The sequence below is a fragment of the Vulpes lagopus genome, chromosome 7, assembly GCF_018345385.1.
Source record: "Vulpes lagopus strain Blue_001 chromosome 7, ASM1834538v1, whole genome shotgun sequence".
Classification (NCBI taxonomy): domain Eukaryota; kingdom Metazoa; phylum Chordata; class Mammalia; order Carnivora; family Canidae; genus Vulpes; species Vulpes lagopus.
This window is the reverse complement of record NC_054830.1, coordinates 566,373-583,193: the sequence shown is the minus strand read 5'-3', so window position 1 is coordinate 583,193 and position 16,821 is coordinate 566,373. Positions and strand designations below refer to the sequence as shown.

Below are 16,821 nucleotides of genomic sequence, written 5' to 3'. Positions count from 1 at the left end.
CCCCACCTTTACCCTCTGATGAAGCCACAGGACAGTCACTCACACGGGACCGTGACACACAAGTACACAGCCCATCTCTGCTGACAACATGCCCAGGGGTGGCCTCCCTATCACCTCCAGGCTGCCGATGACACATGGGAAGACCCGGACTCCCCTGCACACTCACCCCCCTGGAATCTCCTGCCAGCCTGGCTCAAGCTCAGGGCAAAGGAAAGGGGGTGAGGGGACCCCTCCCCCGAAATCTGCTGCTGGCCACCCAGAGTCAGCTTCTGGGCCACCCCTGCGGTTGCAAAAGGGAAGAAATGGAGCAGCACAGAAGCTGCCCAGTGCCAGGGCTGCCCCCGCCCAGCTGCTCCACCCCATCTGGGGCCAGCCCAGGGGCCTGGACGGCACAGAGGTGCCAACACCACCGGTGAGGAGGCGCGCGGCCAGCCAGGGCCACCCACAGGCCGGGGGAGCAGAGGGCCGGGCCTCTGTGGGGCAGGCAGGATCCGCCTCTTCCCAGCGTGGCCGGGGCGGGCCCGGGAGCCACAGGGCAGACGGCACAGCCTGAAACCTGGCAGAGGCCCAGGTGGCTGTCCAGCAGCCCAGGCCTGGCCCGGGCCCAGCGCCCCGCCCCCGCCTGCTGTCTCCCCATGCCGCCCAGCAACCTCTGCCAATCCCCACCCTCTTGGGATGATGGCAAACGCCCTGCCCACCACCGCCCCTGGCTTTGCTGGCTATGCTCCCCGCACATCCCCACTCCTCAGTTTATTACAGACGCCCCAGGACCTCTTGGGCCGCGGCCTCCAGACTCTGGAGACCTGGAGACTGAAGCTGGTATCTAATGCCTCATCCCACCGCGGGGACGCACACGGCTGGAGAAAAGGCCAGGTGAGGTCGTGAAGACACCGTCCCAGGCAGGAGACAAAAGCAGCGTACACGAGTCAGGTCCCCGGTTTTTAATGGAAAGCTCGAGTTGGGGACAGGCTGTCCCATGGAAGTGGGTCTCCATGCCAGGGTCTACGGGGCCAGAGGGATGGCGGGGGCGCATCAGGTGGGGAGCGAGGGGCTGGAAGGTGGACAGTGAGCCCACGGTGAGGGTAACCCCCCCCCCCAAAAAAAAAGCAGAACAAGGTCTCTGAGCTCAGCCCCAGTCAGCAGCCCCAACCCCTGCAAGGAGCCTCAGCTTCCCCGGTTTGACGAGGCTGCCCCAGACAGGAAGCTCAACGGGGCTGCCCCCTGGAGGCCGGCTTCGGCAAGACCGCGCCCTGCACGGGCGCATCCCTCTAGAGGCTTGCTCACCTTCCGCCCATCCCGCCTCCCGCCATCACTCTGGACCCATGGGAGCTGGCCCAGCCTGCCAGGGACATGGGCCTCGGTTTCCCTGCTGGCAAGGGCCACGCACCGCCTACTCGAGAGCTTTCACCAGGGCCTCGTTGGCCTCGATGCGGATTTGGATCTCAGCCCTGGAAGCCTCGTCTGCTGCCCCTGACAGCTCCGAATGCGCCTTCTCCAGATTCATCCTGGCTGCCTGCAGAAAGTGGGGAGTGGGTGAGGACCAAGCATGGACCCCCCAGCCTGCCGCCCCCCCCCCAAACTCGGGATCCCTTCCCCGAAGCCAGTGACCTCCAGCACAACGCTGGCCTCCGTGGTACCTGATTCCCGTGAGACACTCACCCCCACGTCCAGCATGTCTAGTGTCACAGCCTCTTCAGCCAGCAACTGCACCGAGGAATCAGCGTTCACCGTGACTGAGCCACTGCTCACTACAGAAAGAAGATGATGTCAGGCCTCCACACCCACCTGCACGGACACGTTCAGCCCCCAAACTATAGAAGTGACTCCACAGACTGCCCCTAGGCTCTAGTGTGGAAAACAGACAGCCGCAGGGTAGGGGAAGTGCCCACGGGGCCCAGGCGCACCTCCTGGGGCTAGACAGAGATAACAGAGCCTGCACTTCACCCACCAGCCCAGCAGCTCAGCTAGGCTCAGGGATGGCCGGGAGCTGGATGGGAATCCTGGCTGCACGTGGGAGTTGTGCTGGCGGAAGCACGTCTTGAGATCCAGTGTCCCACCCCTCCTAACCGGCTCCTGCTAGACAGATTTGGTTTCTGTCTCCGACACCTGTCTCCTCTCCACTCCCACCCTGATCTGCCACCGGCTTTTTTTTTTTTTAATTTTGCTTATATATTCATTAAAAATTCACAAAGAGAATCAAAGACACAGGCAGAGAAGCAGGCTCCCTACGGGGAGCCGGATGCCCGGCTCGATCCCGGGACTCTGGGATCACGCCCTGAGCCAAAGGCAGGCGCTCAACCGTTGAGCCCCCCGAGGCGACCCTCCCTGGCAGCTTCTTAGCCGCAAGTTTGCTCTGTGAACCCAGCCGGACCCACCGGACTCACCGAAGTATTTGGAGATGGTGCCGTCCTCGGCGTGGACAACCACCAGCCCGGGCCGCAGGACCTGCAAGGTGGGCACGTGCGCCGCAAGGATGCCAAAGGCTCCCGTCTGCGTGGGGACATCCACCTGCCGGACGTTCGCACCGTTGAAAAACACCTGGAAGACACACCGAGAGCAGGCGTGACTGCAGGCCGGGCTCCCGGCGCGCGGGCCAGGACCCGGAGCTGTAGCCCCGACAGGGGACAGGGCGCTCGCGCCGCCCCCCGGCTGCCCCCCGCGCCGGCACCGAGCCCCCGCGGCCCGTCCGCAGACACCTGCGGCGAGAGCACCGGACCGCGCGGGACCGGGCGGGGGCGGGGCGCCAGGGCCGGCGGGGGGGGCGTGGGCCCGGGGTCCGCACCGCGCAGGGGAGGGGCACGGCGAGGGGCACGCGCAGGGCACCACCGGGTCTCCGCCGCGCCCGGGCCAGACCCGCCTCCGAACCTGCGTGGGTGACGCGAAGGTGAAAGACATCTGTCCCGGGGCCGCGGCCGGGGCCGGAGCCGCGGCGGCCTCGGCGTAGGCGCGGGCCTGGCGGACGAGGCAGCGCAGGCCGGGACGGCGGAGGACCGCGGCGGGCAGCATGGCGACGGCGGCGAGCGGACTCCGGCCGAACGCGGGCAGCCTGGAGGACGCGGAGGACGGCGCGCGGGGGCCTCTGGGAAGAGAGGTCCGGGCAACGGCGCACGCGCGGACTACGACTCCCGGCGAGCCGCGCGCGACACTGGCAACGACGCAGTGCGCCCCGCGCGCGGCATGCTGGGGATCGTAGTTTTCTTCCAGCCCCAGCGGCCCTCCGGGTGGCAAGGTGGGACGGATGTCAAAGGGAAGGAGCAGAAACCTCCGCGGAGCAGCGGTCACTTGAATTCATGATTTTGGGGGCGCTCGCTGGACAACGGGCGCTCGAGCCATCAAGGTGAATACTAAGATTGCGGCTCCGGTGTGCGGACGTTTACCAAACATTTAGTGCACCGAGTACCCCAATCGTATGGCACGTTAGAAGCCCCCAAAAATACTTGAGATAAAATGAAAGCAGCGTCGGGGTCCGGGATGGGGTCGGCTGCGACTGCCGGAGACGCAGCCGTGTCGGGAGGGCAGCCCAGGCGGAGCGAGCAGCGACGATGCGACTCCCGACGGCGCCGGCAGAGGGCGCTCCGCGACCGGAGATGCCCTCGCCGCGGCCCCGCCCGGCCCCCGCCCGGCCCCCGCCCCCGCGCGCCGCTGACGCACGGACGCGTGCGCGGGCGGCCCAGGGCTCCGCTGACGTCACCTCGGCTCGCGCAGCCTCGCTCGCAGCGTTGACGTCACCGCCTCGCCCCCGCGTCCTCGCAGGTGGCCCCCGGGGCCCACATGTAGGGTCTCCGGCAAAACGCGGAGATGAGGGGAGTCGTGGGTCGGACGGGCTTGGGCCCACACGAGGGGAGGGGTGCAGGCCGCCGCGGAGGCCGGGTCGCGCCCGGGTCGGGGTCGGGGTCAGGGGCAGGTGTCGCCCCGTTCCCTGCCTCCCAGCAGGAAGGGCCTGCCCGACCCCGCCGCTCCTGGGCCGCGTGTGCAGCGGGAGCCCCGTGCGCATTTCTGGGGGAGCGTCCTGGGCGCAGCCCCCTCTTCCCAGGCCCGGGCCCCCATGGCGGGAAGCCCACGCCACCTCCCCGGTCCGCCTCTCGGTCCCAGCCGCTGGGCAGGCTCTCCCCGCTTCCTACTGCAGGCGGGCCAGGGGGTAAACTGAGGCCGCCAGCCTCGGGCCGGTGGAAAGCTCCAGGTGTGCTCAGTGGGGCCCCTACAGCCACTGCCGCCTTGGGATGCGCAGCCCCCGCCCCTGTGCTTGCTGCAGACGGTTCGCACACGGCCAGGGCACCGCGTCCCTCTGCTGCGGGGACCCAGCCGATGGCTCTCGGCTCCCCGCCACGCAGCCCGCCCATCTACAGACTTACTCTCACCCCAGGTCCTTTGCACATTCAGTTCCGCTCACTCAAGGCCGCTTCTCCCGGGTCTTTACTCACTTAAGCACAATTTTTTCTCCAACGTGCCAGCCTTGTGCGACGCCCTGGGGCAACTCACCTGACTGCGGGGGAGGAAGGGGTGAGGAGGGACAGAGCCCACCGGAGCGAGTAACAGGCCACAGGGCCGTGGGAAGGGGCAGGGGACTGGAGCGTGGGATGGGAATTGTCGTTGCCCAAGACGGCCGAGGGGACGCGCTCTGGAACTTGGCCACTTAGGAAAGGGTCAAAGGAGGCCGGGCGGGGGGGTGAATGCTGGAGAGAGCGGGGAACGGGCCAGCCGGGCCCGGCGAGTGCAAAGGCCCTGGGGTTGCAGCGGCAGCGTGAGTTTTCACTGGAGGAGCAGGGGTGACCCGTAGGGCGGTGGGCGGGGGCCAGGCTGGAGCAGGGGGTCCAAACCGTCCAGGAGAACGAGGAGGAGCGGGCTGGGCGCGGGTCGTAGCCCCTGAGCCTCCTGGCCGCTGGTCCCCACCAGGCCCATAGCACCCCTGCCCCCGGCTGCGCGTCCCGGGGGGGGGTGGGGGCCGGCAGGGGGGAGGGCAGCGGGCGCCCCCGGCTCCTCACCGCCTCCCGCGTCCCCCGGGACCCCGCGCAGGGTCGGCGGCGGCGCGGGGGGCGGGGACTTGGGCCCGGCGTGGGGAGGGGGCGTCCGGCGGCGCAGGCTCCGCCCCCCGCTCCCGCCGGAAGGGAAGGGGCGGCGGCGAGCAGACGCGGCGGCGAGCGCGGCGGGGGCGGCGGGCCGGGCTCGGTGGCACCGGCGGTCGGGGCGGGCGGGCCGCCAGCGCGGTCACGTGCGCCGCGCCTCCTCCCGCGCCGCCGCCCCCGCGCGCCGCGCTCCCCATTCATAAATTCTCCGCCTGCTCCGCGGCCACCGGGCACCGGAGCCGCCGGGAGCGCCGCGCAGCCGCCCGCCCGCCCGCCCGCCCCGCGTGGGCCGCGCGCCCCGGCGCTCAGGTAGGCGCGGCGGGCCCGGAGACGGCGGGGCGGGCGGGCGGGGGCGGCGCGGGCCCTGCATCCCCCGGGAGCGGCCTGGGCGCGGGCCCGGCCTCAGTTTACCCCGTGCGGCCCGGCGCGGGGCCGGCGGCGGCTCAGGGGCGGGCCCGCGAGGAGCGTCCGCCTGGGGGCCGGTCCCCGCCTACCTCGGAGTCCGCCTGTCGCCGCGCTGGCCCCGGCCCCGTCCCGGTCCCCGTTTCCATCCCCGTCCCCGTCCCCGTCTCCATCCCTGTCCCTGTCCCCATCCCCGTCCCCGTCCCCGTCCCCATCCCCGTCCCCATCCCCGTCCCCATCCCCGTCCCCGTCTCCATCCCCGTCCCGTCCCCGTCCCCGTCTCCGTCCCCGTCCCCGTCCCCATCCCCGTCCCCATCCCCGTCCCCGTTTCCGTCCCCGTCTCCATCCCCGTCCCCGTCCCCGTTTCCGTTCCCGTTCCCATCCCCGTCCCCGCGCCCCTGCCCCTCCGCGGCCCGCGCTCGCCGACCTACATACGCGCCCCCTCCCCGAGGATGCGGAGGACGCGCGGCTCCGCCCGGGGCCTGCTCCCCCCGCCGCGTCCTCTCCCGGCCTCAGTGTCCCCGAGGGGCCGCGGCCGCCGCAGCCATCTTGCCGCCCTCCCCCGCGCCCCCTCCCCCCGCGCGGCCGCCCGCCGTCGCCATGGGAACCGGGTGCTTGGGGCTGCGAGCAGATGCGCCTTCTTTGGCCTCTCGGCCCCCGGCCCTGGGGGAGGACGAGGACGCCCCGCAGTGGTGACTCGCGGCCGCCGAGCTCCCCACTGGCCCTCGCGCGGGGCTCCCGGGTCGGCGGCGCGGGGCGGCGCGGGGCGGGGCGGGGCGGGGCGGGAGGCCGCTGAGCAGCCCTGCCCCCCCAGGCCCGTCCCGCGCCCAGATGCAGCCCACGCCCTCCATGGCCACCGCCGCCAGCGCCGCGGCCACGGCCGCGCTGACCTCGAGGTGGGACAACGCCACCGGCAGCCCCACCGTGAGTGCGGGGTGCGGCGGGGGGGGGGGGGCGGCCGGGCCGCCGCGGTCCTGACCCCCGCTGGCCCACAGGCGGAGCCCGACCCGGTGGGGGACAACTACGTGCTGCTGGTGGTGGTCGTGTCGCTGTTCGTGGGCGGCTCGCTGGTGGTGCTGTCGGGGGTGCTGCTGCTGTGCAGGCGCTGCTGGGAGGTGCACCGGCGCCTCGACAGGTGGGCAGCCCGGCCTTCCTGGGCGTGAGCGGCGGGGGGACACTGCACACGGGCGTGGGCTCGCAGCGCGGCGGGGTGTGTGTATGCAGGCCCTGCGGCCTGGCCCCGTCCCACCTCGCTGCCTGCGGTCCCTCCCCAGGGCCACCGAGGAAGCCGAGAAGACCACCACCACCTACCTGGACGACGGCGCCCACCCAGCCCAAGGTGCGGCGCCCGCCAGGCCCGCCCCCGCCCACCTGCCCGCCCCTACGCCCCCTCGGGCCGCCTGACCGGCTGTGTCTGTCTGTCTCCCCCACCAGACTGGGCGCAGCTCGATTCCGACTCATCTCTGTTTCCTTAGAGCCCACGCGTAGGTGCTCGCAGGCGCGTGCTGAGCGAGTGAGTGTGTGAGCGGAGTGTGAGTGCCCACCCGGCCCCCGCCCCGCCCCGGCCGCCCAGCAGCAGGCGCGGCCCGCCCGGGGCCCACCCTCTGGCTCTCCTCGCAGACCCCGACTTCAGGGGGGAGGACCCGGAGGGCCAGGACGCGGAGACCGAGCGCTTCCTGTCCACGAGCTCCACGGGCCGCCGGGTGTCCTTCAACGAGGCGGCCCTGTTCGAGCAGAGCCGGAAGTCGCAGGACAAGGGCCGCCGGTAAGGGGCGGTGCAGCAGGGGGGTGCAGCAGGGGGCCGTCCCGGCAGCAGGGAGTGGGTGCCCGAGCGGGGGCGGGGGCCCTGGGGGTCAGGCCGAGCGTGGGGGCCGGCTGGCGTGGTGACAGGCAGCCGTGCGGGCGCAGGTACACCCTGACGGAGGGGGACTTCCACCACCTGAAGAACGCCCGCCTCACCCACCTGCACCTGCCGCCCCTCAAGATCATCACGATCCACGAGTGCGACTTGGGTGAAGCCAGCGCAACGCCCCCCCCCCACGCTGTCACGGCCCCCAAGGCCAACCTCGCCATATTCCAGGTGACTACGAGGGCGGCCCCCCCTTCCCCATTCTCTGGGCTGGGCCCATCTCGGGACAGGGGCAGGGGGCCTGGCCGGGGTGCGCCGTGGGCTACGGGTGCAGCGCCCCCCTCACCCGCCCGTGCTCTTTGACCTGTTGCTGCTTCCTCCCCAGCCCCCGGGGAAGGCCCTCACCGGCCGCTCCGTGGGCCCCAGCTCCGCCCTGCCAGGTGACCCCTACAGCTCAGCCGTGGGCCCTGCCGACTTCGAGATCAGCCCCTTGGCATCCAGCGACTGCGGGGAAGGCACCCGGGTGAGGGCCCCCGAGCGGCCCCCGCCCTCCCTGCCCCCTTCCAGGACAGAGGTCAGCCCGTGGCCTCCCCCACCGAGCTCCCCTTGCTCCTCCTGGTTCCCCTGCACGGGCAGAGGGGGGTTAGGCGGCCCGCGGGGGGGGGGTTAGTCACGACCCCCCCGCCCCCACAGTCAGAGCATCACGGCAGCGGGACAGCGTGCGGTGAGGACCCGGCCCAAACCAGGGCACGAGTGCCCTTGGACGCTCACCCTGGGAGCTGCTCGGCCTGGGGCTGGGGGAACAGCGCGGCCGCGGCTCATGTAGCTCCCCCCCAGAGCTGTCTGCCCCCTGCACCCTGGGTGGGGCGCGTTGGGACTGTGCAGGGCTACAGCCGCCAGGGGCGTGCAGAGCCGGGGCCCAGGCTGCGGCCAGCTCGGGGAGCAGCGAGGGGAGGGGCTGCACGCCTGAGAGCGCTCCGCTTTCTTCTAGCCGGACGCAGGTACGAGGAGCGCCATGGCCGTGGGGCCGGGGGCCACGAGCGGGCCCGGGGAGGCCGGCTCAGGCTCCGGGGCAGGACCTGTTCTGCAGTTCTTCACCCGCCTGCGGCGCCACGCCAGCCTGGACGGGGCGAGCCCCTACTTCAAGGTCAAGAAATGGAAGCTGGACCCCAGCCAGCGGGCATCCAGCCTAGACACCAGAGGTGAGCGGTGATCCTTGGGAGAAACCAGAGCCCCGGCCGTCAGCCAGGTGCCGCCCCAGGCAGCCTCAGAGAAGGAGGTTCTGCACCCACGCAGGGGTCCGTGCCGCTGAGGGGCACCTTGCCCACGGGCTCACCGCCGGCTGGGCCGCATACTGTGGCCCCAGGAAAGCCGGGGGGCTGTCACACCGTAGCTGAGGTTGGTGAACTTCTGTAGGGCGCGAGACGGGGGTGTGTTTGGAGGGGCCGTCAGCCTGGCTGGCCCGGTGCTGCGAATCGGCCGGGGTCTGCGTGTGAGCGTAGGCGTGAGCCCATAAAACTAGCTACCCGAGGTTGCAGGCCCATTTGGCGCGTGGGCCACAGCGTCCCCACCAGTCCTGCAGACCCCTGGTCACGTGGGTCACGTGGGCCCTGTGCTCGAGGCTTCCTTATTCTCAGCCCAGAGCTGCAGTGAGTGTCGGGGCGAGGTCCCCCGGGCGTCTAGCTCTCCCTGCCCAGGGATCTGCACCAGGACGGGACAGGCCGTGGGGCACCTGCTGCCCGGGGAGGTGGGGGGCCCAGCGCCAGGGGAGGGGAGGGGGCACTGGCGGCTGCGAGCCTTCCTGCTGGGGCCTGGCTCCAGGCCGGGAGGGGAGGGCCCGTGCCTTTGGGAGCCGAGATGGCACTCGTGATTCTTGTGGGTAATTAGGGTCGAGTGCAGGTGTGCAGGTGCCCAGAACCTGTTTGCTGGGTGACTATCCTGCCTACCCCTGAGGCTTTCCCACCAGAGCTTCTCCCTTCAGGGGCCCACGGGGGAGGCGGAGCTGGCACAGGAAGCCCCCCCACGGGCCCCCCCGCCAGCCTGTCCCTGGTTCTCCCACGCAGTCCGGCTCCTGCACTGAGCTCAGCAGGGCCCGCCATCAGGTGTCCGGTACGAGTCTTTGCCGCGGCCAGGGCCGCTCCGGGGTACTGCTGCCACCTTGACAGCCCAGCTCACACCTGCTCTGGCTCTTCCCTGCGCCTGCATGCCGGGTGTACGCTCACCTGGCCCAGGCTGGTGCCTGCTGGTCTAGGGTGGGAGTGGGGCCCCGGGCAGCTGGGGACTTAAGCCGGCTGACGGCTGACGTGTGTTCCCTGTACAGGCTCCCCCAAGCGGCACCACTTCCAGCGGCAACGGGCAGCCAGTGAGAGCACGGAGCAGGAGGAGGGCGACGCCCCCCACATGGACTTCATCCAGTACATCGCCAGCGCAGGCGACACTGTGGCCTTCCCGCCCCCCCACCCCTTTCTGGCCAGCCCCACCAGCCCATCCCCCACTCTCGGCAGGTATTTTTTAGTAGATAGAAGTGCTAGGGGTGGACCTGTGGGCCCTGGCCGCACCCAGTGCCCCCCACATTGCCCTGGGGGGGGCTCTCCCCACCCTGCAGACACGTCCCGTTCCCCCCTTCCGCTATGCCCCCTGGAAGCTGCCTTGCTGGGGCCACCTCTCCAGCATGCGTCAGAAGAGGGGAACAGGGGGGGACAGGGTAAGGATAGAGGGGCAGGTGGGGCCCAGGATGATGGCCACAGGGTCCCCAGGACGGGATGCCCGCCCAGTTAGGGCTGCCGGGGGCGTGCACCTGCTTGGATGTTACTGCTTCTTGGTGGAATCCACGGCCCAACGCGCTCTGCGGTGCCCCTGCGCTCCTTCCCGCCTGCCCGTGCTCCCGAGCCATTGAAACGCCCCTTCTCAGAACCTGTGACCCCTTCTGCCAGCAGCACCCCCCTACTCCTAGTGGCTGGGGGTAGCAGGGTGCTGGAGCCCAGGAGCAGAGGCTGAGCAGGACTACACCTGGTCCGGTCCGCCCACGGCCAATCCCTTCTACGCCGAGACGTTAGGGAGAGAGCTTCACGGGAGAGTGTTCAGTGTGTCTAGGGCAGGAGCTGCCGTCTGCAAGGCCAGCAGGTGCTCGGGTCAGACGCTGTAAAAACATGACCTGGTCAAAAAGCAGGTGCCGGGAAGGCTCAGGTTTACCGGGACGCATACCCCGCAGCAGGGACTGGCCGCGCTTATTTTAAAAGAACTCCTTTTCCGCAGAGCCTGGCCAAACTAGGGGGTCCCCACCCGTGCCCCCCTTCCAGACCCAGAGTCAGGGCGGCTGGGGAGAAAACGCAGGGGCGCGCCCAGCCTTGACTGCTGCGGCCTGGCTTGCAGGCTAGAGGCAGCCGAGGAGGCGGGCGCCGCGGGAGGAGCGAGCCCCGAGTCCCCCCAAGAGCGCAGCGGCGCGGGCGAGCAGCAGGAATCTGACGGTGAGCGGGACTCGGGCCCCGAGCAGGCCCAGACCAGCTACCGGGACATCTGGAGCCTGCGCGCCTCCCTCGAGCTGCACGCGGCTGCCGCCTCGGACCACAGCAGCAGCGGCAACGACCGCGACTCGGTGCGCAGCGGCGACAGCTCGGGCTCGGGCTCGGGCTCCGGGACCGCCGCGCCCACGTTCCCGCCGCCGTCGCCGTCGCCGCCGCCCCCGCCACGGCCCGCGGACAGCGAGGCGGGAGGGCCGCGGAAGCTGCTGCAGATGGACAGCGGCTACGCCAGCATCGAGGGCCGCGGCGTGGGCGAGGACGGGCTCCCCAGCGCGTCCGAGAGGCGCTCGTCCTTCACCAGCGCCGGCCGCACGACCACCGTGGGCAGCAGCTTCGAGGCGGCGCCGGCGTCCACCGAGGCGCCCGCCCGGCCCCGCAGCCCGCGCGCCTGGCCCCGCCGCGCCCCGCGCCGCGACTACAGCATCGACGAGAAGACGGACGCGCTCTTCCACGAGTTCCTGCGCCACGACCCGCACTTCGACGACGCGCTGCCCTGCGCCGCCCGCCACCGCGCCCGAGCGCACCCGCACCCGCACGCGCGCAAGCAGTGGCAGCGCGGCCGGCAGCACAGCGACCCCGGGGCGCGCGCCGTCCCCACCGCGCCCGCGGCCCCCTTCGGCCCCGACCCGCGCCCCCCACGCGCGCCCCTGCGCCGCGGCGACAGCGTCGACTGCCCGCCCGAGGGTCGCGCGGGCGAGGACCCTGCCGTGCCCGCCATCCCCGCCATCCCGGTCATCGAGGAGGAGCCCGGCGGCGGCGGGCCCCCGGGGACGCTGCTGGACAAGCTGGCGGCCGGCCTCGAGGACAGACTGTTCCCGCCGCGCGGCGCCCAGCCCCTCGCCGCGGCCCCTGCCCCTGCGCTGGCCGTGGCCGCCGCGCCCACGTCTCCCGACCACGGCCCGGCCTAAGCCCCGGCCTGAGCCCGCGGGCCCGCCACTCGCACTCGCCTCGGGGCCCCAGGCGCTCAGCCCCGCGGCCTCTCCTGGGGGGCGGACCGGAGGGGGCGGGCAGGCTGGCGTGGGGCGCAGCCGGACAGCCCCGGCGGCCCACGGAGCCCGCGGGCGGGGGCACCGCCCCCCGAAGCTGTTTACCTCACCGCGGCATGTGCTCGCGGCAGTCCGCGCCCCCCCGCGCCCCCTCCGAGCAATAAGCCGCCCCCGCCCGCCCGCCCCGAGCATGAGTGGGCCGCCCGCCCGCCGCGGTCGCACCGTCCAAAGAGCTGCCGGGACTCGTTAGCGTCTGGAGACACACAACACCCCAACGGCCAAGGTTTCAAGTTTCCCAAGCTTTATTTATTGCCAAAAGATGGGGCAGCCCGCGCCCACGGCCGAGCCGCCCCGCCCGCCGCCCCCGGAGCTTCGTGCCGTCTGTGTACCATCCAGTGATGGAGTTTCTCGTGTTTTCTGGTGGATTATAAATATTGACTGCACACTCCTTAGTCCGGGTTTTCTCTGGGGACTCAGGCGCATAGAGACCTTAGCAAGAGGGTCGGGGCCCGCAGTCAGGTCCTAGCGGCTGCGCTGCGGCCTGGGGGGCCCTGGGGCTGCGAGAGGGACGCTGGCCGCCACCGAGGGGACTGATGTCCAGCACGGCCCGGGTCCCGCCACCCGCCAGACCTGCAGACCCCAGTCTGCTCCTGAGCTGGGAGGGCCACGCAAGGGGCCCAGGCTTGAACTCAGATCCCCAGCCCGCAGGACATCTTGCCACCCAACAACTCCCAAACACCCTTCACAACCACAGCTCAAATCCACCTGCTTTATTTTTTTCTTAAAAAAAGAAAAAACCAACCAAACAACAAAAACAAGGCAGCCGCCTGGCTCCCCTGGGCTCTGGGCATGCATCCTGGCTGGCAGGCCTGTTCTCCATACCGGCTCCTGCTGTGGCTGTGGTCTGAACACATCACTAGGTGTGGGAGGCGCTAACGTGGAGCGGAGTAAAAAGAAGTCGGGGTGGGGCGAGAACCAGTAGTCTGAACATAAAGTGCATGGCAAGGGCTTCCCACAGGGCCCACTCGCCGGCTCTCTCCCTCCTCCCCGGGCCCGGGGAAGGGGCTCGGCCCAGGGCTGCAAAGTCAACAGGAGGTCGTGTCCACTGGCCATGAAGAGGCAGCCAGACCTCAGTCCCTGCTGTCCCCAGCCACGGCCCTCCAGGGCCCCCGGCTTCCCGAGGGGCGGTCGGCAAGGAGGGTGCGGTGGTGGCCTTCCTGGGCGGCAGGCCTGGGCCAGCGGTCGGCGGGAAGGCTGAGAACCTGGGCTGTGGCACCTGGCTGGGGGTCCATGAGACGGGCTGCGGAGGAACAGACCGGTCACTCCCGGGCCAGCACACATGCTCTGCATCCCAGGAGGCACCCCCCACCCTGGGCCCGCTGTAGGCTAGGGAAACTGAGGCCTGCTCATACGGGGCTGTGAGATGTCCAGAGAGGCCAGGCGCCCGCCACCCCATAGTTCACTCCCTGCCCGGTCGAGTCAAGCACCACCCTCCACAGAGGAAGCCCGGCCTGGGAGCCTCCCAAACCGCCTGGCTGGTTGTGATGCTGGCAGGTAAGCACTGCAGGGCCGGGGGGGGGGCGGGCAGCTCCCTGGGAGAAGGTACCCCGCCTGCACCCTGAGCAGATGATGGGTCTCCAGCACCCATGGGCCTGATGCCCCACCACACACACCTTCTTGGACTGGGGCGGGCAGGGGCAGGCAGGGGCGGGCAGGGGCAACCCAGAGGGGGAGTCACCGGGGTGACAGCCTGGGCCAAACCGAAGACCCACACACCCATGCGGTGCCTCCTATGCCTCTGGGCTGAGTCCAGCATCACCCACGGCTGGCTGGACAGGCCGAGTGGGGGGCCCCCCCCGCCTGCATGTGGCAGCTGCTGCCCAACCCCCACCCGAATGGCCAGTGTCCTCTTCTCCCTCCGACCCAGATCCCAGGTGTCCCCCTCAACGGGTGCCCACAGCAGCCTACCTGTGGGCAGCCACCCTCACTGCTGCTTGCAGGCCGACAGCCGGCGGATCTTGCTGCTGGCTGAGCAGGCCTTGCGGGTGGGGTTGGAGGCAGCGCTGGCCCGGCGCTCCACCTTCGATTTGGTGCTCAGCTGGGCCGACTCTGTGCCGTTCATGCACACCACCTTGGGGGGGCCCCGGCTCTGCCCGTTCTGACCAGCCTCCTCCTCTGGGACCTGTCCTAGGAGGGAGAGGGCGAATGTGGGCTGGTAGGGGCCCAACACCAACACCCTGCCCCCACCCCCACCCCACCCTGCACGGCCCCTCCACCGCCTGCCCCACCCGCCCCGCCCAGGGCCTGCCTGCAGGGCCCCTCATCCAGCTGGAGGGAGCAAGGGCCTCAGAGCTGGCCAGCCAAGGCCGGGGCCCAGCCCACGCTCACCTGCCTGCTCACGTGTGACCATGTTTCTGCACTCAGGTGGGCGTGGGCTGCCCCACTCACCCTCCACCCCAGCACATGGTGAGGGACCAGGGTCCTGGGGCACAGGGCTCTGGGCTGGGCCCGCTCACCTGTGTGGAGGCCAGGCCTCAGTGGGCCCCCGTGGGGGTTGGGAGGGGCTGGGCTCCGGCCAGGTGCGCAATACTCAGCTTTCCCCTTTAGGCCAGCCTCACCTCCCCGTACTGGGCACGGAATGCAGAGATCAGAGCCCGGGGCCTGCCGTGCCCCTACCTGCTACCAGGCAGCAACAGCCCCTGCTGGCATCCGGGGGCCACGGGCCTGGCTGCGTTCCTATGCTCTGAGGTACGGGGGCAGGAAGGCGTGCAGGGGTCAGCCAACCCCCCAGGCCCATGGGGCTCATTCAGTTGACAAAGAAAATCGGCCTGCTGCCCAGAGCCCGCGCTCCCGGGACACGAGTGGGAAGCTGCCCCCAGCCGCCTGCAGTCCACCTCTTCTCCAGCAGAGCCCCCTCTAGGCCATCGGTCCCCGGTATCTGACTCAGCAGTCTCTAGGCTCTTGCCCTGAGCCACCCCAATGCACACAGGCAGCATCCTAGGTCAGAGCGCCTCACTGATGACGGGTTCCTGGCAGGGAGAGCTCTTGGGGGGGGAGGGGGTCAGGTGGGCTGCTCTGATGGAGGAGGGGCCCAGTGGGCATTGGGTACTGCAGCTCTGCATGGACCACCCGGAGCCCAGCCACTGGCACAGCAACTATGGCTGGTGGGGGGCTGGGCTGGGGATCTGGCCTCTTTATCCTCAAAGGGCCGGGGCATCGTCCACAACCACCCACCAAGGTCCAATGCCCAGCACCCAGCTTTCAGGTGGGCGGCAGCTCTGCACAGTGGGGATAGTCCCAGGAGTCCAAGGCTAAGCAGTGAGAGCCTCTGAGGGTGACCACACCACCGGGACTGGAGCAAAGAGGGGACGTGGGCCCAGCACAGCTCACTGAGGACCCACGAGAGGTCAGAGTAGGTAGCCCCGGTCCCGGAGCACAACTGCGTCGGGCCAGGCATCTGCCTCCAGCCTGGAGAGCCGTCCGCAGCCACGGAAGGCCGCCCTGGCCTCTCACACAGGCTGAGCCAGTATCGGCAGTCAGCGGTCTGGCGAGGCTCTGGGGATCTGTCCGGGTCCTCACTCCACCTTGCTGGGACAGCGGATGGCCCGCCGGCAGGGGTCACTCCTGAGGACCTGACGCCAACACCTCATTCCTGTTCTAGATGGGGAACAGGCCTCTAAAAGGCCAGGGCTTCCAGGGCCAGGACTCGGGGCCCCAGGACCCTGTAGGGAAACGGCTGAGCCAAAGCTGCAGCACCCTGGGGTCCAGCAGGTGCCAGCTTCGCCATGGCCCTGCAGCTGGCTGGGACGGGCACCACGGACCCCCCAGCATATCCCCTGCAGGCATGGATGCATGAACCCTGCCTGGCTCTGCCAGGAAAAGAGCCCTGGGCGCCCAGCACTACTGCCGAGTGGGGTGTTCCCAGGGGCCCCACCCACCACAGGCCACCCTCATACACCCATTTTTCTACAATAAAAACCTAACGCTTGGCAAACAAGCCAGGGAAAGGGAAGCAAGTATCACCCACACACACGCAGTGGGGCAAACCTTTATGATGGGAACCTGCCAAACGGGCCCCAGAGCAGAACAGCGAACACTGGGAGTGGGGGGTATGCTCGGGCAGCAGGGGCAGCGGCCCTGGCCTCCCTCAGATACCTGGCAGGGTCAGTGAGGGTCGGGGGGGGTGCTGAGGCCTGGCCTCTGAGGCACCGGGCAGCACTGGGGGGGCAAGGGGCAGGGCAGCACTACACTAAGGCCTTGAGCTCCTCTGCGCCCCCGGCCTCAGCTTCCTCTCCAGAAAGTTCTGAGCACTGGCTCTTCTGCGTGCCTCTCTCCTCTCTAAGCCCTGCCTCAGACGCCTCCTCGCCACCTGGGGAAGCAAGGCGACATGCGTCAGGGTGGGCAGCCAGGCACCAGAAGGGCCACTGGACCCTCTCGGGGCCATCAGAGGGCTTCCCCCATCTCTCGCCACCTGGCAGGACGTGGTGTGCACCCCCAGGGCATAGGAGGGCGCCCTGGTGGCCTCTGCCCTCCAGGATCCCCAGATCCCCACCTGCCTCTGAGGTGGAGGGGAGAGCCGGCCACAACCCCCAGAGCTATGCATGCCGGCGGCAGGCCCTCCGGGGCTGAGGTCAGGTCGGGGCCAGCGGGGACGTGACCTCTGCCATGGGGCAGGCGGACGCCGAGGCCAAGCTACAAGGCACCTGCGGCTGCCAGACTCACCGGGCACCGTGAAGTCCTGAGTGTAGATGATGTCGTCCTCGATATCGAACAGGTCCTCCTCCCCGTTGTCATCGGCACAGCCGTGCAGGTCCTCCAGGTAGGGCACCACCGTCATGCCGCGCCAGCGGTCCTTGCAGTCTGTGCTCGGCGGGATGGGCACCAGCTCCTCGGCCGGCGGGTGCTTCTTCCGGAACCAGCTGTGGAAGTCAGCCAGTCAGGTGGTCTGCGGGCCCGCCCAGCCCCCTGCACAGCTCTTGTCCTCGGGACGCAGGAGACCG

General features: G+C 70.2%; 3 protein-coding genes across 11 annotated transcripts in view; 1 reads left to right on the top strand and 2 right to left on the bottom strand.

Moving 5' to 3' along the window:
- Window positions 1–926: 926 nt before the first annotated feature.
- On the bottom strand, window positions 927–3,075 carry ATP5F1D (ATP synthase F1 subunit delta). The gene is made up of 4 exons (XM_041760648.1): window positions 2,866–3,075; window positions 2,385–2,538; window positions 1,660–1,748; window positions 927–1,513 (listed from the first exon to the last, which is right to left on the bottom strand). The coding sequence occupies exons 1-4, from the start codon at window positions 3,004–3,006 to the stop codon at window positions 1,391–1,393; spliced, it is 507 nt and encodes a 168-aa protein (XP_041616582.1). The 5' UTR covers window positions 3,007–3,075; the 3' UTR covers window positions 927–1,390.
- Window positions 3,076–3,102: 27 nt separating this feature from the next.
- LOC121494341 (CACN subunit beta associated regulatory protein) lies at window positions 3,103–12,264 on the top strand. 7 transcript variants are annotated; one of them, XM_041760630.1, is made up of 11 exons: window positions 3,103–3,337; window positions 6,280–6,389; window positions 6,461–6,600; window positions 6,740–6,804; window positions 6,941–6,949; window positions 7,086–7,230; window positions 7,374–7,545; window positions 7,700–7,888; window positions 8,306–8,516; window positions 9,635–9,818; window positions 10,687–12,264. In XM_041760630.1, exons 2-11 carry the CDS (start codon window positions 6,297–6,299, stop codon window positions 11,741–11,743), a joined length of 2,265 nt encoding a protein of 754 aa, XP_041616564.1. In that variant the 5' UTR covers window positions 3,103–3,337; window positions 6,280–6,296; the 3' UTR covers window positions 11,744–12,264. The 7 variants fall into 7 exon arrangements, with proteins under 7 accessions (XP_041616564.1, XP_041616563.1, XP_041616562.1 ...); XM_041760629.1 differs by having other exon boundaries at window positions 6,900–6,949; window positions 7,700–7,837; XM_041760628.1 differs by having other exon boundaries at window positions 6,900–6,949.
- STK11 (serine/threonine kinase 11) overlaps window positions 12,106–16,821 on the bottom strand; it is a 20,357-nt gene continuing 15,641 nt past the window's right edge. The window contains exons 8-10 of one of the 3 annotated variants that reach the window (XM_041760636.1): window positions 16,544–16,740; window positions 13,790–14,003; window positions 12,106–13,121 (exon numbers count right to left, since the gene is read on the bottom strand). In XM_041760636.1, coding sequence (XP_041616570.1) covers window positions 12,344–13,121; window positions 13,790–14,003; window positions 16,544–16,740 — 1,189 coding nt within the window. In that variant the 3' untranslated portion in view covers window positions 12,106–12,343. Of the gene's footprint in view, window positions 13,122–13,789; window positions 14,009–14,082; window positions 16,191–16,543; window positions 16,741–16,821 lie in introns of those variants that run through there. The other 2 variants (XM_041760637.1, XM_041760638.1) reach the window with 2 other exon arrangements.